The 23,673-nt window shown below is 33.5% G+C and overlaps 2 protein-coding genes across 3 annotated transcripts; both read right to left on the bottom strand.

Annotated features, from left to right (window-relative positions):
- Positions 1-374: 374 nt before the first annotated feature.
- On the bottom strand, positions 375-6,484 carry LOC132033002 (probable serine/threonine-protein kinase PIX13). Of its 2 annotated transcripts, none has more exons than XM_059422839.1 (6): positions 6,234-6,484; positions 5,490-5,812; positions 2,075-2,210; positions 1,685-1,821; positions 1,457-1,580; positions 375-1,044 (listed from the first exon to the last, which is right to left on the bottom strand). In XM_059422839.1, the coding sequence occupies exons 1-6, from the start codon at positions 6,301-6,303 to the stop codon at positions 590-592; spliced, it is 1,245 nt and encodes a 414-aa protein (XP_059278822.1). In that variant the 5' UTR covers positions 6,304-6,484; the 3' UTR covers positions 375-589. The 2 variants fall into 2 exon arrangements, with proteins under 2 accessions (XP_059278822.1, XP_059278821.1); XM_059422838.1 differs by having other exon boundaries at positions 1,685-1,824; positions 6,234-6,479.
- Positions 6,485-15,328: 8,844 nt separating this feature from the next.
- Positions 15,329-19,370, bottom strand: LOC132033003 (probable serine/threonine-protein kinase PBL21). The gene is made up of 5 exons (XM_059422840.1): positions 18,607-19,370; positions 17,855-18,033; positions 17,488-17,677; positions 16,434-16,825; positions 15,329-15,963 (listed from the first exon to the last, which is right to left on the bottom strand). The coding sequence occupies exons 1-5, from the start codon at positions 18,692-18,694 to the stop codon at positions 15,706-15,708; spliced, it is 1,107 nt and encodes a 368-aa protein (XP_059278823.1). The 5' UTR covers positions 18,695-19,370; the 3' UTR covers positions 15,329-15,705.
- Between the last annotated feature and the right edge of the window lie 4,303 nt (positions 19,371-23,673).

Below are 23,673 nucleotides of genomic sequence, written 5' to 3'. Positions count from 1 at the left end.
ATAAGAAGCTGATTCCAAAGATAACCAATCCAACATTACTAACCCATCATAACTTGTCTTCGAACCAAACGACCCCTAATAGTACTAGAATTCGGTTGAAAATATGACCAATCTTTTAAATGTCATTTAGACATGAGGATCAAGATTTGTGATTCAACATCTTCGAAGTTCAAATGGAAGAAGAACAAAACTTAGATAAACAAAGCAGGAACTATAACATTTCTAAGGATCTATTCAGAAGAAAAGGAAGTTAAACGGGCCTAAAAAAAGGTAAACATTACAGTGATGAGTGGAATTGTCCCTTTTTGTTGACGTTGACTATCTTCAGTCTGAATACAGACATATACCAGCTTTCTCATGATTACCTAAGACCATTTCAAAGTACCAACAGGTCACAGTGGGCCCCTTAAATGGGCCTTGTTTAGATAAAAGTTGGACTGGGCCTATAGTGCACACAAGCCCACAAATCAAAAAAAGTACATTTGTGGCGGTCACATAAAGATCTTTTGTGAAATCGATCATATAACTACAATAACATTTGTAACGGGCCATTTAACTGATAAACTCATTTGGATCTCCCTTTCGGGTTTCAGTAGCTGCGGTTGATATGAGCATGATGTACTTGATTGCCAATGTAATTACCACTACCCGTTTTCTTAACGTGTAGAGGCGACCGATGCCCACAATTGTTGTGATTCCGATGTTCCCGAGCGGTTTTCTTTTCTCGCGTTCTCATCTTGATACCCTTACATTGTTCCAAACACTCCAAAATTTCTTCCATGGAAGGTCTAGTTTTAGGATCAGGCTCAAGGCATTGTAGTATGATTTCTGCTATTTGATATGCAGCCTTTGATGGGTACTGTCCTTCTAGCCTTGGGTCCATTATTTTCCTTAGCTTCTTTTTCTCAGATAACATGGGCCTGGCCCAAGCCACTAAATCATGCTGCAGAGTGGGCCTGTTAAGATCCAGTACTCTCCGGCCCGTAAGTAATTCTAGCAAGACTACTCCAAACCCATATACGTCACTCCTCACGTACAAATGGCCTGACAAAAATGAGGTTCCATAAGACTTTTTCAATAATGAATAAAAAGGTATAATAATCTAGACTTTTAAAAAATTAAATAAGGATTAAAGACCAAAATAGTTGTTGAAAATAATGTGCCAGATTTTCCGGCCAATATTAATAAATTAGCTAGGTATATATGTTCTTGGAATTTAGTGTTTGGACACTAAGGAGTTCACATTTATTTCAAAAAGGTTGATCTTTTCACTAATGAGCAGGTCAAATTTGCAAATGTGTGAACATAGAAAAGTCTGGTGAAATAATATAATTTTAAGAAGTCAAACCTAAGCTTTGATTCTCCTAATAAGCAGATGGTCTAATTTATAATCGAGGTGTGCATAAATTTATTCAAATATTAGCATTATTAATCAGAATATGAGTGTATAAATTACCAGTAGCCATGTACTCAGGGGCAGCATAGCCATAAGTGCCAACAATTCTAGTGGTCACATGTGAGTCACCATTTACTGGACCCATCTTAGCTAGTCCAAAATCAGAAAGCTTTGCATTATAGTCCTGTCACAAGAATAATATTTCAAACCAAACATTCATTAGTAATTGTAAAAACTGTTTTTCTTTTTAAAAGAAAACTAGAATGATAGAGAAGTAAAGAAAATTACCGCGTCCAGTAAAATGTTGGCAGCTTTGAAATCACGGTAAATAACTTGCTTCTCTGTGGTGTGTAAAAAAGCAAGTCCTCTTGCTGCTCCTATTGCTATGTTCAACCTTGTATCCCACGACAATGCTTCTGCACCTTCTTCTAATATATACAATATCCAAAAATAGTGTTATTACATTTTGAATTAAAAAATAAGAGTTCAACCTCTATATACCTATCAGATCACTTAAAAGATAACTATAAGTAATTGTTTATAATAAGAGGAACTTGTAATATGAGAAAATAAGGCAAGTAACCTTTACAACATATTTTATATAAATTGTTGATGTGTATAAATTAAATCAAGCAGGTTGACAAAGTTATAAGGATTAGTAAAATAATAAGGGCTTACTTCTGAAAAGATGACTTTCTAAGCTTCCTTTCTGCATGTGTTCATACACAAGAAGGAACGTTTTTTCTTCCCAGCAATATCCAATTAGTTTAACTAGATTCGCATGACTAAATTTTCCCAGAAACTTTACTTCAGCCTGCAAAAACAAATATTAACTAATCAATTATCCATAGATAGATATTTTCTTATAGCCATCGCTATTTTGATGCTGTAATGATTTGTGCTTAATCTAATAATTTAGTAATCAAACTGTTGAATCGTTGAGTAATCGATTAAAAGTGACATAATAAATAGGAAACAAAAAGACGAAGAAAAAAATGACAATTTTACCATTTCAAATTAGAAAGTTGACTCATAACGTTGACTTCAGGATTTCAAATCAGGGCTTTTTTCTTGTGTTTGACTTAATAAGTTTACCCTTTTTCAAATCTCCTTTCGAGTCAATAGTTTAACTTTTTTTTAACCTAAAAATAACTATAGGTAACTATTCAAAACAAGTCATGAGATTAGCTATCTTAAAAATAAGACAGATAAGTTGTCATAATATGTTGAATTGTACCGTGTATTTAAGTTTGGACATAAGATAATTTTTTTTCTGGTTTTAATAAGACAGACAAGTTGTCATTACATGTTGAATTGTACAGTGTATATAAGTTTGGATATAAGATAATTTTTTTTTCTGATTTTCATATTAAATAGCAACGACTGTCTGGAGAGGTAGAATATATGTAGATCTTACCCTACCATTGCGAGCCGGAGAGGGAAGAAAAAGTATCAATTTCATTCCGTATAATTTTGATATTTGTGTTGAAGTGGTGATATTTCTTCTTCGTGACTTAAATTTGATGAGCATATTTTCCACATTGATAGTACAGACCTTACTCCTACCATTGTGAGGTAGAGAGGCAGGTAAACGTATCAATTTAATTCCGAGTACTCATTTCAACAACAACAACAACATACCCAGTGAAATCCCACAATGTGAGTCTGGGGAGGGTAAAGTGTACGCAGACCTTATCCCTATCTCGAAAGATAGAGAGAGCAGCTTCCGAAGACCCTCGGCTCAAGAGAAACACGACAAGAAAAGGTCGGATAAGATACAAAAGCCGAGTTCAAAAAAATGAAAATGAAACTAAAGACAAGAAAAGTCATGATAGATCGATCGAGAAAAGGAAAGTGGCTACGTATAAATAAGATAATCGAAGTACAAGAAATAACATATAGTAGCAAGAATCAAAGGACAATAGACTATACATCAAAGCTGTGACTACCTACTAGCCTTCTACCCTAATCTGAGTCATCGATAACCTCGTATCTAAGGTCATGTCCTAGGTAGTTCCTGAATCGCGCTACGTCCGTTCCAAGACCTCTCTCCAATACTTCTTCGCCTTACCCTTCTCCTCGTTCTAAAACCATCCATAGCTAACCTCTCGCACCTCTGCATTGGGGCATCTGTGTCTCTCCTCCTCACATGCCCAAACCATCTCAATCTCGCTTCCCGCATCTTGTCCTCCACTGATGCCACTCCCACCTTATCTTGGATAAGGTGCCACTTCCACCGAGTACTCATTTCATTCCTTATAATTTTGATATTTGTGCGCGAGTGGTGATATTTCTTCTTCGTGACTTAAATTTGATGAGCATATTTTCCACAAGTTAATTGATAGTATGGAGAACCATGTGGATACTTTGAACTAGTCAAGCTATATTTTCTTCAGGTGGAAAAAAGGAAAAAGCTATATTATCTTCAGCATTTTAGTCTTTTAATTTTGGACTGGTCCCCTTTATTTATTTCCTTTCCTTTTCTCATAGAAGTGACCGGTCAAATATTAGCTATTTCATTCGTCCCAATTTACATGACACTCTTCGTTTTTTGAGAGTCAATTTGGTAAAAACTTTGAAGTTAAATTGGATTGGATTAACTTAATATTTTAAAATTAAAATTTTTATATTTGAAAACTACATGAAAAATACTATAATTTCTAACTTTTCTCATATCAATTTGGTGAAAAAATTCATCTTAAAATATTGGTTAAAGTCCATGCAGTTTGAATCTCGAAAAATGAAAAATTTCACATAAATTGGGACACAGGGATGTAAAGAAAAATATCACATTTTAATAATGTGAAAAAAGTTATAATATAATAAAATAATCAAGAGATGTATACAGAAGTGACAAGACTATCCGAGATCATAATGTCAAGAAAAATCTATTTCATATACTATAATAAAAGTAACTGAATTCTCAAACCAATCACAACTTTGACTTTGAATGCTCTATTTTATTGGTTTAGAAGTTAATATCTCTAGTGTTAGGTTTTTTTATACAGGTGTAAATTTCCCATTGGTCGAACGTGATGGCATTATATCCTTAGCTTTCATGAACGTAAACTATGGGCGAAAATAAAATAGAAGGAATTATTCTGATCAATACTGCTTTATGAATAAGAAGAAGAAATGCATGGACCTCCAAGGGTGTAGTGCGATGGTCTAAATATCTTTAGCTTCCACTAGATATCTCAAGTTTGAGCGCAAAATATGAAGGTGCATTAGCATAAATGACCTTTTCTAAGATCAAATTTTGAATTATATATTCTGTCAACATAGTAGACTTAATTCGTAAAGAGCACTTTTAAAGATAGAATTTAGCCTTTAAAAGTGTATTTAATAACTAGAGGTCTTGAGTTTTGAATGCAACGAATGAAGGTGTATTAGCACAAATGACCCTTTTCGAGACCATCTTTAAAATCATGTCTCCCGTTAGCTTAGTAGGCTAAATTTGTCTACAGAAAAAAACATTCATTCAACTATTTTAAATGTGATATTTATCCCACTGGAAGACAGAATTAAAAAAGGTGCTCTAAAAAATATCATGTGGTGCGTATAATCAAGGAAAAAGGGTCAAATTTACTATTTTGCTATGCGAAAAAGGATCAATTTTACTCTCCGTTATATTATTCGTAGAAAATACTTTCGCTGTTACTTAAATAGTTTAAATATACCCTCCTCCTTTATTGGATTATACAAAAAATTTCATGACATGTCACCTCAAATTTCTAAATCATTTTACTCCCTCCCCGCCACTTATTTTTCCCGCCACTATCTTTTCCTTCTCCTCTACTACCATTATCACCTTTAAACAATGTTTTTCTCATTTAGTCAGCTTACTCAACTGACTTTGAATTCGTCAAGCAACAGCAACAGCAACAATAACAACAAAAATAATAACATATTCAGTATAATTTCACAGGTGAATAGGGAGGTAGAGCGTACACAGGCCTTACCCCTACCTCAATTAAGAGATAAAGAGGCTGTCGACTATATATGAATTATTGGGGCAATAAATTTCAGATATTATACCAAAAAAAAAAAAAATTGCATGGGAAGCCAACGAAGATATATACGAATAACAAACCTGCCATTCCTTGAGACCTTGTTCACTCTCAGGATTTGATTTTTTAACAGCAACTGGCATACCAACTCCAACTTTTGAAGGAGCAAATGTTTTATCATCAACCCATCCTTTAAATACTGTACCAAATCCTCCTTCTCCTAACACTGTATCAGGTCGAAAATTCCTCGTTGCAATCTTCAATTCTGCTAAAGTAAACATTTTTAAATTTGGAGTAATTATTTTCCCACTTGCCGGAACTTCCACTTTCGCCGTATCACCGCTAGGCTGCGCCTCCACCGTCCTTGTCTTACTTGCCGAAGGAGTACTAACATGTTTCTTGATCACTAACAAAGGATCAAAAAGCATAAACATATAAATTAGAGTATGAAACTTTTTCTTTGGTACAATCAAATTAGGGAACAAAAAGGGTAGTCTCGAAATATCAACATATATACTATATACATAACTTTTTTTTTTTGACCTTATATATATAAAGTGTAATTTTACGGCGAAGGGGTTTGGATTGAGCTAGACCGGCCCCTTTGCTTCAGACTGCTTCTGACCTCCATTTACTTTTAGACAGTACTTCGACTAGGTACGAAGTTTAAGAATGGATGAAAACTTTTGCTATACATATATATACTATACCATTTTTGTAGCTATAATAACAATATGAGAGTTTTCAAATATAGAAACTAAAGGCGTTCTTTCTGCGACATACTAACAATGACGAACTGATATATAAAGAGAGTATAGAGTAAATACCTGAAGGAGGGCTAGAAAACTTGGAAGTGGGAGGAAGAACATCTACAGGTTTTGGCCAACAATTTCCCATTTTTTCTTCAGGTTTTCCTTTGTTCTTTCTCTAATATTTTTGGGAGAACAAGTTGCGGTTCTGCTACTAATTAATAGTAACAATCTTTATGGTGAATAGCTTGTAGTTTTCTTGAGGTTGTGGTGTGGATGAATTTCTTAGAAGGAGAGAAGGAAGGAAGGAGGAAAGATAGTTGGCCAAATGAAAACTGAGAGACGTCTTTTATATTCGCACTGCATACAAAAAACAAAGACTATACATACACACTTCGTTGTATTTTTTAAACGCCAAAGTCATACACCCTGAACTTATCCTGATTTTTCATTTAGACCCCTTAATTGAAATGTTGATCATCTGTACCCTCGAACATAAGATAAAATGTGCCATTTGAACCCCTCGTGCCAACTGGGCACACGCGTGCAGTGCACTGCTTTAAACAGAGCGTGAGTTACCAAATTTTTTCTTTTTTTAAAAAAAATTTTTAATCATTAAAAATTAATTTTAATAAAAACTCTATTTGAAAATCTATTTAAATAATTAAAAAATATTGAAAAACTCAAACCATCCTCTCCGATAGCCCACTTCGCCGCCACCACTGCCTCCGCCATCGCCACTGCCGCCGCCGCCTCCGCCGCTACTCCACTTCAAAATCTATTTAAATAAATCTCCGACAAAAAACGGCACCATTTTTTTAATTATTTAAATAGATTTTGAAGTGGCGGAGGCAGCAGCGGGGATGGCGGCTGTGATGTGGGCTATCGGAGAGGATGGGTTGGGTTTTTCAGATTTTTTAAAATTATTTAAATAGATTATAAAATTAATTTTTCTTAAATTAATTTTTTTTGTTGACATGACTTATTTTTATTGGTCTATTTTTCCATGTCACTGGTCTATTTTTCCATGTCACTGCAAGTGGACTGCACGCGTGTGCCCAGCTGGCACGAGGAGTTCAAATGGCACAGTTTATCTTATGTTCGAGGGTCCAGATGATCAACGTTTCAGTTAAGGGGTCTAAATGAAAAATCAGGATAAGTTCAGAGGTCCATCTATGACTTTGGCCTTTTTAAAATTATTGAGAGTACTACTTTTTGGTTTTATGGAGTTATTCAATTGTATCCTCCCTACCAATCCCTCTTATCTTGGCCAATGAGGTCTCCTGACAATATCTCCTCCGATTTTTCACTCAGTGTTTGATATTTATTTCGAGATTCCGATTAATTTGAATTTACGTCGCATAAGATCTATTATAGAGACATTTTATTGTGGAAAAAGAAACGAAGTCACCCCAAGGGGTGTGATGTAGACAACCTAACTGACTACTTTCACGACTCAAACTTGTGATCTATACATCTCGTGAAAACAATTTTGCTGTTGCCCCAAGGCTCCCCTTCACGTACTTTATTGTTTTTTTACAATTATTACTACTACTTTTGTAGTTTATGGGCTTTATTCAATTGTTTCCTCTGCAACCAACACTTCTTCTCTTGCCAATCAGTTTCTCTAATGCTCATTCCGTCCCAATTTATGTGAGGATTAACCTATTTTGAGAGTCAAACAAGTCTTTTTTTTACGACGATTTCAAATTTAAATATTTTATAACAAAATTTACATATTTGAAAGCTACATAAAAAGTACTATAAGTCTGTATAATTAATAATTCTCAATATATAAAAAGAGTTTGAGAAAATTGTAGTAAAAAAAAGAGTTATTTGACTCCCCAAATAGGTCAACCCGCATATAAATTGAGACGAAGGGAGTAACTTCTGTATAATTAATAATTCTCAATATATAAAAAGAATTTGAGAAAATTGTAGTCAAAGAAAGAGTTGTTTGACTCCCCAAATAGGTCAACCCGCATATAAATTGAGACGAAGGGAATAACTTCTTTTAACATTTTTTTTTAGTTCCCCACCTAACTGTTTGATATTATTTTAGGGTCTCGACTAATTCATATTTACACTGCATAAGATTTATTACAGGGCAAAATTCACAAATAATCGCTTTTTAGCTTTTATAATAGAAAAATACTAGCTAGTATCATGTAATTGCAAATATTAGAGGAGAAACTCCATAATATTATAATGAAGTTTTACTTGTAGAATTTTAAACTCTATGATAGAGATTATTTTTTTAAAGACAAGGTTGAAAAGTGGCTATCTGGGCTTTAATTGTACTTCATTAAAGAGAGAAGCGCTTCTCATTAAGTTTTCTTTATCCATCCGATTACAACTTTGACTGGTTCTAGCTAACAAGACTTGGTATCTTCTTTGGATCTGATGAGATAAAATTAGACATGCGTGTCAACTTTTCAGATATAAATTAGTAGGACTACAATATCAATATTAATATAATCCAAATTTATCATATTTAATCTAAGAGATGATTCATTCGCGTTTAATTTTTGACATGTGAAAGTTAGCTTCTCCAAAAAGTTGCACCTGGCACATCAAAATTACTTTACTTTGAAAAAACTAGACTATCTTTTAGATCATATCCAAATGTTAATTTTATAGAATACTGAAACATAGTAGAAAATGTGGTTTGGACATGCTGAAAAAATATTTTTCGCCATACCAAACATATTCTTAGGAACATTAACCTATTTTCCTGATATCTATCCTCTGCTATGTTTTTAATTCTTAAAAGGGGTTTTGTAGAAATTTTAAAGTAGTGATTAGTTTATAATGTCACGTCCAAATTAAAGTTGAAAATGCGTATTAGTCGTGTGAAGTGGTAGTATGCTGACTTGATTTATACTCTCTGAATTTTATTGAGGTTCATTGACTTTAATTGTTTAGCATTTAATTTTCTTTTTGTTCTAATTAAAATATTATCTCCTTTAGCTATTTGCTTTTATTTTATTTTCAGTTTGTTAATTTATTAGCCTTTTCACGACAATTCAGATGAAATTGTCGGCTCCTAAGTACCTTATACTGTAGTCATCTTGTATTATGTGTTTTACAAATAATTTTGTGTGCTCTCTCTAACAAAATTTTTTTAGATGAGATCTTCACACACTTCAACACGTGTCAGGAAGAAAGAGGTCGCGAGATCGAATCTCACGTCCGCCATTATAAAAAAAAAAATTCACGTGCTTGACCCATGAAAAAGAATCATAATTGTATAGAATATAATATATGCTCTCGAACATGAAAATGTTGATTCTTATATTACAGACGGTGTCTTAAATAAGACAAGGTACCTGAATTTTGGAGTTTTTTTCTTTTCTTAAAAAAGGTGCTTATAATTAAAAAAAGAAGTCAACTATACCGTGTCACACACGTCGAACATATGTACTACAAGCAAATCTTCGTGTCCCTCTAAAATTGATTGAATTCGTCAGAAGTTATAAATATAACAATGATCCTTTGAAATTTAAAAGAAATTCTTGAACTTTAAACTCCCATTAAATCCAGAAAGCAAATTCATTTATTCCACATTCTGACAAGTGCCAAATTGCAAGGGCCATTTACCATATATTCACTCCTAACATTGAAGAGGCCAATATAAATTTTGAGCGTAATATGTTTTTACACTATCAATGTATTTTAACCTATAATAGCATTAGCATAGATAGTTAATTATCAATGTTTATATTAGAAATTCACTTGTGTGACTTCATAAGTTGACATGATTGCGTTTATATATATTCTTTAAACCGATTCAACCTCGCGATGTTAAACTTCATAAATTTTCATTCAAATTCTCAATAGATCCTGACACATTTAAGATTTAACTTATATAAACTAATGGTAAAGAATTTGTATGTTGTAAAACATTAACTAGTTCTATTGGGTAATTAATCTATCTTTATTTCGGATTATTAATTCACTTTTTATGGCGGTTATTTGTAATTCTTATTTGATTATACTGTATAAAACAGTTATCTGAGTTACAAATCGCAATTCTGAAACGTGATTTATAAATTTTCTGTAATGCGATTTATAAATTTAATTTCTAATAAGTCATTTCCCAGGTAATCAATCACCTCTCTTATTATAAAACAAATGTAAATCGCGTTTTGCATATGCATTTTACATATTTTTGAAATTCTCACAAAAAATACACATATGCAAAAATTTCCAGCCGAAATTGCTCAATTTGGAAATAATTTCATGTCCTTGAATAAATCAATGATTGACTAAGTTTTTCCCCTCTATAGTCTTTGAATTCTTGGTAAATTACTGTACTGTTTGACTCTTTTGTAGTATTAAATTTTGTTTTCTCTTTCAAGAATTAATGTATGTTATTTTATTTTCCACAATGTGAATTTGTTCTTGGTTGGAGAAAAAATAGGGTCAACACCATAAATAAATACTCTAATGTCGTGTAAACCAAGCAATATATGGCTAATAAAAGAGATAGTATTAAGATGAGAATTGGTTTATCAGACTGAGTCTGTTGGATCTTTATTTTAAAGTCTACTTTGGGACATCTTTATTTTAAAGTCTATTTGGGACTTAGTTTCCATCATTTTCAGTGGGTACTCTATCATGGACCTACACATGAATCACAAGGTCTACTCTTCCATTTATTTATGGCTTATGTTGTCCCTTACCCAAAATATGGGGCACAAGATATTTTGAAAATAATAATGAAATTTCGAAGGATACAACAAACACACACTCAATCTCCATATGTGTAACACATATATATAAGCACGGAACTAGAAGGTTACATATGGGTTCGATCGAATATAAGTAGGACGGAGCTAGAAGGTTACATATGGGTTCGATCGAACTTAATCACTTTAATCTAAATTTTTTGTTTCTATAAAAATGTTCATTGAATATATATGAGCAAAAGTAAATGCAGAACTCAATTACTAACATCCAGTGTTGACGCTATCCTAGAATTTAGAACTTATAAAGTATGACTTTTAGCTCTGCTTCTGCATGCATGTACGTTATGTATGTATATATGCTAATAATTAATAAACTTAAAGGGTTTGCTGAAGACTTTGAGAAAGGTTCCTTTGGTGTTGGTTAGGGAAATTTGCACTTTTAGTTGTTAAAATATTGACAAAATTCTGATTTTAATCATTGGAGTTCTAATTAAGCGCATTTTGATTTTTATTAGTTTGCTTATTAATCTTTATAAATTTAATGAACTATTAACTGTGACACCAATTAATAACGCATGTGTTATGCTAATTTTTGTGTATTTCCTACATAAAAGAAACAAAAGTAAACATCTTGATTGATCAACGATTAAATTTATCTAGTGAAACATTACAAGGACAAAAGTTATGATTTACTGATGGAGTAGTTAATGAGGTCACAAGTGCCATTATCCCTTCTGTAAAATTAATCAATTTTTCATATTATTCAACAAAAAAGACAAGACAATGAATGAAACCAAGAAAGTTAAATCATGAGTTTTACAAAGTTTGCTTTTTTTCTGTTTTTTGTTTTTATAAAGGCAAAAGTCATAGATAGCTCCTAAACTTTGTTACATTTTTCTCTGGGCTACCTAAATCGAGGGTTGTACCTATTGGGTATTTAAACCAGTCTAAATTGATCCTATTGGGTACCTTTTGCCTATGTGGCGCCTACGTGGCACAACAATTGATTCCACTTTTTGTTGGGTGCGTGGACAACCCTTTCATCCTTAATTTTTTTTTTTAATTAAAATTTTACCTCTTTTAAATAAAATTTAATAGATAAATTAATAAAAAACTAACCCACCTTCCCCCACCCCCCCAAGTCGCCTGTCTGTCCCCTGACCCCACCCCACTGTACGTTCCTCTTTTTTCTCTTCTTCTTCACTGTAGTTCTCTTCTCCTCTCCTTCGTCTTCCTTTTTTTTTTTTTATCCACTGTTCGTTTCTCTTCCTTTCTTCTTCTTCTTCTTCTTCCTTTTTTTTTTTTCCTCTTCTTCTTCTTCATTATAACACTTCATTTCTTTTAATTATTTATATAAAATTAATTTTTGAATTGGATGGTATTTTTTATCACCATTTTTTTTGTCCTTTTTAGATCTGAAAAGTAGCATTACCATCTTGTTCACGGAAAAAATGGGGATTCACCATTATTATGACTCGTTCTTGGAAAAAATGGGAATTCACCATTACTATGACTCTTTTTTTATCTCACCTTTCATTAAAGGTTGATGGGTCTTGTAAAGACATTGATAGACCTAAATAAGAGAAGAAAAGGGAGATAAATTATTGGTGGGGTGGGGAGATGGCGGTTGGGGGCGGTGGTGCGGCGGCCGGTGGTGGAGGAGCGGCGGCCAGTTGGGGGGGGGGGGCGAAGGAGATGAAAATTGGGGGAGGAGCTGTATAATTTATTTTTTAATTATTATGATGGACCCCACCGCCAAGTGTCACGTTTTCATTGGACAAAGTTGTCACGTCATGAAGAGTGTAATACACTCTCTTAATTTTGCTGATTACTGTGAAAAAGGTACCCAATAGAATCAAATTTAGGGCGATTTAGAGTGATAATGTCTACAACCTCAATTTAGGTAATTCAAGAAAATATGACAAAGTTTAGGGGGCTATCTATGAATTTTGCCTTTTATAAACTTCTTCTCAGACAGGCATGTCTCACGAAAGGGTTATTTTTCCAACATTTTGACTTTAGGGTTAGAGGAATGCAAATCAAATCAGACAACTTGTTCTGATACGTACTTTATACTAAAACATTTTTATATATACGCCAAAAGAAAACGTGAAACACTTCACAAACATAAAAAGAAGACTAGAAAGATATAGTACAATAATTATATTTAATTCAACAAATGGAAATTGAACTGCCCAAACAGATAAATTAAAGATAATAAATCGAAAATTGTGGCATATATGATCTATAAATTTAAAAGCCGGCAGCTAGAGGAACTTTCTTAGAAAAAGAGAAATGTGAATAGGTTGACTCTGTAAAACTATGGACTAAATGAGATGTTTCACTTTTTAATCTTGGATATGAGCTGTACTACTCATAACATCAAGACTTAATTAACCTTTATATTTTGAACCATGATCTAGTTTTTTAATGTTCTACCTTACACTTATGGTTTATTGTTTTTTCAGGTCATCATACAATTGTCATTAAAATTAATCATTGGTTTCCAATGGACTCCACATGATTCTATAATACTAGCTGCATTTAACTTCCATACCATTATTTAACCTATGTGAGTTTTACATTACCAATCTAAAACTCGGATAAAAGATCAGAATTACGGTAGGCTAACAACCAACATAAAATTTGTCAATATGATGATTCCACTGTCACTATATCATGTAATATTATAATATTGTAATTTCCATACCACTAGTGTAATTCTAACAACTCTTAGATATATCATTGGAAAATTAAAAGAGCTACCGAAGAAACATAATGAAGTAGAGATTTTGAGATATGTGACCAGATGCTTCCTCTGTATCTAAAGTCTCTATCAACTAGATTCTCCTTTTTCACCGGATACTAGCTCGAGATCTACCTTAAAATTTTATTGGATTATATCTAATGAAAGATTTGAGATATGCGACTAGATACTTCCTTTAGATCTATAATCTCCTATCAACTAGATTTTCTTTTTTTCACGTTTACTAACTTTACTAGCCTTGCATCTATCTTAAAATTTTGTTGGACCAAATCTCATGTAGTTCATGGTCAATTCACAGTTCGCTAATCAATCTGCTTGTTCAATGTTCTTATTCCTTTTGTTCTCTGAATATTTATTCAAGTACTTATTAGAATGCACATTTGCCCTGGGTCTAATAAGGGGTAGTAAATCTGTAAATGGTACTATTATCAAAACTTCAATCGTGATAAAATCTGTTTAAGATATCATTCAAAAAAGAGTCGTGTAAGTCCTTCATTCTTTCTAAGTAATTCACTTCAAAACTCGTTATGAAAAGCCCCGTAACATCAAATTTAGCTCATTCACTTCAAAACTGATTATGAAAAGCCCCATAACATCATTTTTAGCTCATTCACTTCAAGATTGGTTACGAACGTTGTGTAACATCATCTTTAACCACCTTCCAGTGTACGCAACCAGTAAAACAAACAATTGGTCCGACTGCTAAAGAATATACACTAAACAACTGATTATATATGATTCCTAAAAGATTGACTTTTATTTATTATCATAAGTCCAACATGAAACAATGAATTAGAGACTGTTTGTAAGCAAATTGTGAACACTAATAAAATAGGAGAAATGGACACTTTTTTGAAATCCCCTTAGAAGCACTTGAGGTGACATTATTGGGTAGTGAAGCAAAATGGATCTTTATGAAGCAAAATTAATATTGAAAATTCAATTAGCCGTCATAGTTGTTGTAGGAGCAATAAAGTTCTTTACAGCAACAGTTTCTCTTCAAAGCTAATCTAAACTCACAATAAACTTAGTAGTTTTTTACATTGGTTTATTTACTTTATAGACAAATAAATAAGCAGCCCTGACCATAAACTTGTGTTTTAGAGTATCCAAATAATGTGAAATAAGACTCATTCTTGACCTATGTCACAGTAAAAATACATAAGACAGACCACTGTACATTTTTCTTGCTAACTTCAAGGAAACATCATCTGAAACACCAAAAAGGATTGTACTACTTTAACAAATCCTATATGCTAATAGAAGAACAAAATTGGAACACATGTCTGGATGGAGGTCAAGTGAGAAATGAAATAGCCACTATATCTCCACCTAACACAGCTTGCATCTGTTCATACAAGTCCAAAAATTAGCAAATTTGTCTCACCTTCCACTTTATAAATCTGACGTCAACAGATTTGCAACAGGGGGATAGCAAATATCTAAACGGTAAGAGGCACTAGAGCAATATGTAGCAGTTACCTCGTCGAATTAGTTAAGGTGTGACCGAGCTGGCCCGAACACCACGGTTGTAAAATTAAGAAAAAATGATGTCTGCAGGATAATAGTAGTCTTTATATTACAGATTTCCGGTCCACAATCAAATTTGTATTTCAAGGCATATAAATTACATATTGATCTGATCATCCTCAAAGGCAGTTTCGCGAATATATTTACCTGTTCAAACATCATAGTCTTCTACTAATAAACAAAGATTAGAAGAAATGAAAACTTCCTCAAGCTACACACCAACCAAACAGGTGAAAAAGAAAAGATGTAGACCAGAGAAGCGTAAAAGAATGTTTCTAAAAATATATCAGCATCAAATATATCTGCATCAACCTACCTTTATCGAATCCAACACACTGAAATGGTCAGAAATATATTTAACTAACTTTCACTTGGAACAAAATCCTAACTATAACATTTAGTTAACATTCTGTGCATCTTCTTTACTAACTCATCATATCAGCAGAAGCGCGTTGGATGTGAAATTTCTTCTTGCCTCATACTCCCCAAAAGCCAAGAGTATTTTCTTAACTTTAACACGGAGCAGATTTACTTCCAAAAGTTCGCTTTCTTGAACTGACGTTTAATTCTCCTTGTGTTGATTTGTTTGATTTCCAGTATGTGAACCACCTCCTTGCGAATCAGACATTTCAGCTTGTGAGACAAGATAGTCAAGTGCGACAACAATATCACTGATGTTCGGGCGAACTTTGGCATGTTCCTGAATACACATTGCAGTGATTGCAATTGCCTGCCGCAAAGAGCGAACAGAGAGCTGACCATTCAACAAAGGATCAACCATTTGAGCAAACTTATTTCGGTCCTTTAGGAAGGGAAGAGACTGCAATCAGGCAAACAATTTCTCAGATCAAGAATCCTAGATGGAGCACATAAAGATAATAACATCTTTTACTTTTGGGTCAGCAAATGTTAAACTATTAATAAGGCATATCTGCTCAATTTTGCATACTTTAAGGGCATATTTGGCACTTTTGTTTACCAATCAACTAATTAGGTTAGTTGGGGGCTTCTGTTAAATTAAAGGCATATTTGGACCAGCTTCCGTTAAATTAAGGGCATATTTGGACCAACTACTGAACGTAAGGGCATATTTGAGCTAAACTACTAACAAAGGGCATATTTGCTCAATTTCGAATACTTTAAGGGCATACGAACCTTTTCCGAACAAACAATTAATGTTATCTATGTATAGATATTACAAAATCTGAAAACCATAGTGCAGAAGATTTAAGCTGGACGTGTAAGTAGACAAAAATTAATATGTAGGGACATTAGATAATATAAACTCACCCAAACAACAAGGTTCTGTTCTCCTGGCATTTTAGAGGTATCATAAGCCTTTCGCCCAGTTATTAGCTCCAACAGGACAACACCAAAACTATAGATATCAGATTTCAGAGTCAATTTTCCACTCATAGCATACTCAGGGGCACAGTATCCATAGGTTCCCATCACTCGTGTTGAAACATGGGTGTTTTCGCCAACAGGTCCCAACTTTGCAAGTCCAAAATCTGACAGTTTTGGGTTGAAATCATTGTCCAACAATATGTTTGAAGATTTCAAATCACGGTAAATGACAGGCGGATTTGCTTTGCAGTGAAGATACTCAAGTCCATGAGCTGCACCAGCAGCAATTTTAAGTCTTGTGCTCCAACTCAGTGGCTTCATTCCTGGTTCCAAATCTACAATATCAATAGTAATATACTGTTCAGAGTACCGCACCAGTAATTAAGATAACTCCAAAAATTACAATAAAATCCGTGATTAGAAGGAAAATTGCTAATGTCAGGTATTATAACCATAAGGGGTCATTTGGTACGGTTTATTACGTAGAATAATGCTGGTATAAAATTTTAGTATAATGTTGGGTTGCAAATTTAAGTCTAGTACAACTAATACCAATATTACTTATACACCCTATTCAATACTATTCTTATACATAGTAAACCATGGCATTAACAATACCAGTACTATTATTATATACGCCCTATTCAGTACTATTATGCAATGCATGTTATTTTTCATACAACAAACCAAACAGTCAATAAGAACTGATCCCAGCATAACTAATCCCGATCCCAGCATTACTAATCCCATCATAACTTGTCTTCGAACCAAACGACCCCTAATAGTACTAGAATTCAGTTGAAAATATGACCAAATCCGATCAATAGCACTAGAATTCAGTTGAAAAAAATGTCATTTAGACATGAGAATCAAGATTTGTGATTCAACATCTTCGAAGTTCAAGTGGAAGAAGAACAAGTTGACTAACAAAACTCAGATGAACAAAGCAGGAACTCCAACATTTAAGGATATTACAAGTGGAAAGAAATTAAATTACCAAAAAGATGATTCTCCAGACTACCCATTGGCATGAACTCATAAACCAAGAGCCTTTGGTCTCCATCAGTGCAGTATCCGATCAAGTTGACAAGATTTTTGTGATGTAGTAAACTCAACATGAGGACCTCCACAATGAACTCCTGGTTTCCTTGAATGCCGTCGAGATTAAGTTGTTTGATTGCAACAACCTGTTCACAAGATTTAAACAAACAACAATAAACAATCACCAAGTGCAACATGAAGACCTCCCTTGTTTTCTTTCGAATAACATAGAAAAACGCTATACCTTTTGAGACGAATAATAGAATGTTAGAAGTATGTATGAAAATCAAAAGCCAATTAGCTGGAGAAAGTAGAAAACTTGCCAGGTTTGATTCTAGGAGGCCCTTGTATACACTTCCAAAACCGCCTTCGCCAAGACGATTAGCTTCCTTGAAATTCTGGGTTGCTAAGGCAAGTTCTTTGAAAGTGAACTTGCGTGCGACATTTTGATTGTTGCTTTCCCCGCCTTTCCCTCCTAACGAATGTCCTTTTCTACCTTTACCTAAACATGAACAAAGCACCATATTTCAATAACATGAAAAACAAAACATCACATGATCAAATTCCACATCTCCCAGATGCAACTCAAATATCAGATATTACTCCCTCCGTCCCAAAAAAACTGTCACGTTTCGCCTTTCAAGAGTCAATTGACTGATCTTCAAAGTTAAATTGGACTAGTTAAATTTTACAATTTAAATCAAAATTTAGATATTCAAGAACCATACGGAAAGTACTATAAGTTGCAATTCTTCTTGTATCAGTATGGTGAAAATTACATCTAAAATGTTAGTCAAAGTTCATGAAATTTAACTCTCGAAAAGCAAAACGTGACAAGTATTTCGGAATGGAGAGAGTATTAACAACATGGATTATACATAACCTTAACCAATTCTAGAATCATAAAAAAACAGGGCCAGACTTTAATCATAACATGAACCACATTGTGTGACAGCCAAAAAATAATGATAAACAGAAATTGTACTATGACAGTAGTTCCTACATTGTATCAGAAACTAAAAATTGAATCTTTTATCTAAGTAGCTAATAACAAAGGAATAATTAAGAAGCAAACCTGAAGATTTAATGGATCTTGAAGGCATGTCTTCATCAAAATCTCTTACATCTTCTCGATTAAAGCTCATGCAAGAAAAGCAAACCATTTTTTTTTCTTCTAATTACTTTACAAACAAAATGCAGATTTTTCAAAAACAACAAAACCCCACCTCAAATTTTAGCTAGAATTACAATATATGAGCTCAGAAAAGGAACATAAAAATGGGATTTTTAAAATGTGAAGAAAATAAAAAATAAAAAATAAAAACAAGAAAGGAAAGAAGAATTTGGAGCTTAGAAAAGAAAGAAGACTTCTAAACCTAATTCTATGAAGAAAAAAATATATGAAAACGATTGAAGCTTTCACATTCATAGATCTGCACATACAATAAAGACAACCAAACAAATATAAATAAATATATTGTTAACAATTACATTGAACTAAAAATGGGTCCTAAATATTATGAGTATCTTCTATCAACATATGAAAGAAAAGAAGTAAAAATATCAAATTTTTAATAATTACCAAATTTAAACCCAAGCTAAAAATAGCATTAAACCAAAAATGGGTCCTAAACAACTGTCAGAACACTTTGAACAAATAAAGTAAAAGAATATCATAAAAATCCCAATAAATTTCTTAAAATCAACAAATATCTTCCAGCTCCTCATTTAGTGCCAGCTTTAACGGTAATCCTTATTTACCACCCACCCCCCAAAAATAAAAAACAAAAATAAAATTTAATCTTTTTAAAGTGGGCCTTTTTGGGTATAAATTAAATTTGAAGGGGGGGAAATTTTACTAAAGCAAAAAATGAGCATTAAAAGTTCATTTTGATTATAGTTGCAGGTCGTTTTCAATGGCAAACTCGCATTTAAACGTTTGGGTGAGGGAAAGGATGAAATTACACATCTGACCTTCTTGTTTGGTCTATTTTTTGTTTATAAATTACTTAAAATAATAATACCCTTCATTCACTTTTACTTGTCTTATTTGAAAAATTAAGACATAATGTAATCATTTAGTTTCTAATTTAACTTTATTATTAATTATAATCATTTCTCTATGTATTTTTTAAAATATTAAATTTAATATATTCAAAGGGTGATAAAGTAAATTTATTATTATATTAATTACTTTTGGAACAAGAGTAATAAATAAACATTATAGAGAAACGCGTTAGCGCCGTTATAGATTCTGCATGGAATTTGAGTCCTAATATTATTTTAGGTGGGAGATGGGGTCATCCTTAATAATTTATTCAAATAAAATATTGCCTTTAAAAATTGATTTTGGAGTTTGTGATACGTTCGATGTAAGATCCTTTTTCCAACTTAAAAGTTGGTATGTATAATGAATCAGACGAACTATTTTATAGAAGGTGAGAGAAATAGTAGAATTTCATGCAAGATGAGTTTGAACAAGTTAATAGGCTACATTCTAGAGGATAGATTTAGAATGATTTATTGAAACTTAATTTATTATATAAGAAGTTGATTCACGGACAACTAGACAAGGTCGTATTTTAGGCTATTTAAATTCCACGCAATGGCAGCTGTAATGCGTACAAAAATAAGCTTTTTAATAGATTTATATGTCGAAATATAATTTAGTATAAATAAATATATGTTCATTAACCACTTAAATTTTTGGATAAAATAATCACGATAAAATATGAAAAACCACCATCAAGTTAAACAACCTTTCTATCTCCAAATTAAATAACAATAGCTATCAAAATATAGTGAAACCATCACCCAGAAAAGCAAAGAAAAATAAAAATAAAGTAGGAATTTTTTTTTCCCCCAGATTGCCCTTCATATGGACTGGTCTTTAATTTTTATCTCTCAAATCGCTGGTCTTTAAGTTTTGCCTCTACTTCTCATTTAATGAAATTTGTGGGCCAAAGTATCCTTATTTGATGATCCACGAAACTAGAGATACTGGGTTCGATCCCCAGCATAGCAGAGGCGATGAATTTGCTATTTTCTTTACCCAAAAAAAAAAAATCACAAGGCATAAGTTTAGAGAACCTTTGCCTTGTTCGGCATAAGTTTTGTAGGAATTAAATTATCCGGCATAAGTTGTGTAGTAACTAATTCGCAAGGCATAAGTTTATAGAAACTTTGCCTTGTCCCAAGATAATTTCTTTAGGAATTAAATTTTCCGGCATAAGTTGTGTAGTGCCAAGCGAATTAGTCACTACACAATTTATGTAGGAAAATTTAATTCCTACAAAAATTATGCCGAACAAAGCAAAGTTTTTATAAACTTATGCCTTGCGAAATTAGATGGGTAAGCCGATTTTTTTTCGATGTCAGGGTATTTTCGGCCACTTCATTATAACTTAAAGTGGCGAAAGAAAAAAATATAAGACCAGTGATTTGAGGGCCAAAAATTAGGAACCACCGCCCCCCCCCCTCCCCCGCAGCAAAAGATAGGGCCATCCGTGTGAATGACCCAGTAGGAAAACCTACCATTTTTTTGTGCACATTGTCCTTCAAAGGCACTGGTCTTTAATTTTTGTCCCTCAAATTGATGGTCTTTAATTATTTCCGTTCGCCCAATATTCCGAAGTTTTGGGTTCGAATTCCAGCTCAGTAAAAAAAAAATCGCAAGGCATGCAAAACTCTACCTTAAGGTAGAGTTTGAAACTCTGCCTGAGGCTTAATTTTGGCTCGAATAAGCCTAACTTTGTTACGAAACTCTACCTTGCAATTTTTATTTTTTTTAACGGAGCCGGGGTTCAAATCCCAAACCTCATGATATTAGGCGAAGATAAAAATTAAAGACCACCAATTTGAGGGCCAAAAATTAAAAACCAGTGCCTTTGAACGATGATCATGCAAATGACCCAAAGCTACTTCTTCTTGGGCATCTGTTGGGCTGCACTCTGACTGCTAAGATGGTTGAAGTAGGCCCATATCTTAACTTGTTGATCTATGGACCTTTAAATGCAAAACTGGGCTAATTGGCCCTCTAGATATTGGTCTGCAGCATTGGAGAGGCCCATATAGGAAACAGAGATAAAAGGGATGTCTATCCATCTATATATCATTTTTTTGCGCGGATTGCCCTTCTTTTGGGGTGGTCTTTAAATTTTGCCCCTCATATTTGTGGTCTTTAAATTAAGCCCCTCATATTGCTGGTCTTTAATTTTTGCCCTTCGTATTGCAACTTTGAGCTTTCACGCAAAAATCATGAGGTTTTAAGTTCGAACTCCCGCTCAAGCATAAATTAAAAAAAAAAAAAATTGCAAGGCAAGGTTTGGGTCGCGTGTATGCCGGACCCGGCATACTCTTGTTAAGGAATTATAAAATTTATGCGGACCGGCATACCTCGTACCTTATGGGCGGACTTGGCATAAGTATGCGGTCCGCATAACTTTGATAATTCCTTCACAAGTTTATCTTGGGGGGCATACTTTTAATGGGCAAACTTTTATGCGGACCGGATAAACTTGTGAAGGAATTATCAAAGTTATGCCGGACCGACATACTTATGCCAAGTACGCCTAAGGCATAAGTATGCGGGTCCGTAACTTTGGTAATTCCTTCACAAATTTATCTTGAGGGCATACTTTTATACGGACCGGCGTAAACTTGTGAAGGAATTATCAAAGTTATGCGAACCGACATACTTATGCCAAGTTTGCCCGTAAGGCATAAGTATGTCGGTCCTATAACTTTGGTAATTCCTTCAAGTGTATCTTGGGGGGGCATAGCGAAATTTAAACTACGCCTTGCGATTTTTTTTTTTAAATTTTGTTGTGTGTGGGTTCGAACCTGGAACCTATGGGTTTTAGCCGAAGGGTAAAATTTAAAGACTTCAAATATGAGGGGCAAAATTTAAAGACCACCCCAAAAGAAGAAGAATTGCCCTCTATATATTGCATTGGGCAATTTGCACGATAGTCCTTCAAAGGCTGGTCTCTAATTTTTGTCCCTCAAATTGCTGGTTTTTAATTTTTATCCTTCGCTTTAAAAGGTGGCCGAAAATACCCCGAGGTTCTGAGTTCGAACCCCCACTCAGTAAAATAAAATAAAAATCGTAAGGCATAAGTTCATATGCAACTATGCCTATTCGCTATGTAGTTACATAGAAACTATGCCGGACACGGCAAAGGTTTCTATGAAACTACATAGAATCTATGCTTATAGGCATAGTTCTGAAATTAAGGCAAAACTTCATTTCCACGAACATTTGCCAGACAAGACATAGGTTCTATGTCTCTTCTCCCGAAAAGGCATACATGCCTTGCGAAATTATTATTATTTTTGAATTTGCTGGGGATCGAACCAGAATCTCTGGTACGAAAAGGATACTTTAGCTCACAAATTTTCATTAAATAAGAAGCAAGGCAAAATTAAAGACCAACGAACTGAGGGGCAAAATTTAAATATCACTCCGTATGAAGGACAATCCATGCAATTTTTTGTATTGCATTGACAAACCAAACTGTGGCCCAATACCAATGGTAACAGATATGCTGCTAGAAATTACAAAAAATGACACCGTAAGAGCGGTCTTAAATTTTTTCCCTACTTAACAAGATCTTTGAAAGTGGCTTATGTCGCCCGTCAAACATGACTAAAATCCACATTTTATGTGCATAAGCGAAGATGCTAACAACGTTAGTTATCTAGCTACATTCTATTACTGGTTGACGCTATTTTGAAAAACTTTGATTCTAGTTACTGCTTGTTAAATTCTGTTAGGTTCTTTGTCAAATATTACCTGATTTGAATCCATATTCTTTATTACTTTTCCATATCTAATATTTATATCACATCAATAGATGTATGAGATGTATTTCAGATGTAAATTTTAACATTATTCACTTCAATTTAATTGATATTTTTATTGAAGTTAAATTTATTTGATTTAGTGTAAATACAGATCTGAACTGTCCTTTTTTATTCTTCACCCCGTTGAGGATAGAATTTCTTCCCAAAATGTCGAGACTTGAGGGGACCAAACTTTTTGTGCAATCAAAGGATAACATCCACTTTTGATAGAGTGAAGTGAACTAAGTTGGAGAAAATTCTACAGTTCATTCCTACAAGTTAGCATAAAGTTAGTAGG

This window comes from Lycium ferocissimum, chromosome 10 (assembly GCF_029784015.1).
Source record: "Lycium ferocissimum isolate CSIRO_LF1 chromosome 10, AGI_CSIRO_Lferr_CH_V1, whole genome shotgun sequence".
Classification (NCBI taxonomy): Eukaryota; Viridiplantae; Streptophyta; class Magnoliopsida; order Solanales; family Solanaceae; genus Lycium; species Lycium ferocissimum.
This window is presented reverse-complemented; position numbering and strand designations above follow the sequence as displayed.

Bases quoted from the DNA above. Each gene is read 5' to 3' on its own strand.
- LOC132033003 (XM_059422840.1), bottom strand. From the start codon at position 18,694: ATGGTTTGCTTTTCTTGCATGAGCTTTAATCGAGAAGATGTAAGAGAT. The intron at 18,034-18,606 runs GTTTGCTTCTTA...GTTCATGTTTAG, and splicing joins AAGATCCATTAAATCTTCAG to GTAAAGGTAGAAAAGGACAT. The intron at 16,826-17,487 runs GTAATTTAATTT...TTGATATTGTAG, and splicing joins TCTGGAGAATCATCTTTTTG to ATTTGGAACCAGGAATGAAG.
- LOC132033002 (XM_059422838.1), bottom strand. From the start codon at position 6,303: ATGGGAAATTGTTGGCCAAAACCTGTAGATGTTCTTCCTCCCACTTCC. The intron at 5,813-6,233 runs GTATTTACTCTA...ATCCTTTGTTAG, and splicing joins GTTTTCTAGCCCTCCTTCAG to TGATCAAGAAACATGTTAGT. The intron at 1,581-1,684 runs GTAATTTTCTTT...TTCTTGTGACAG, and splicing joins CCAACATTTTACTGGACGCG to GACTATAATGCAAAGCTTTC.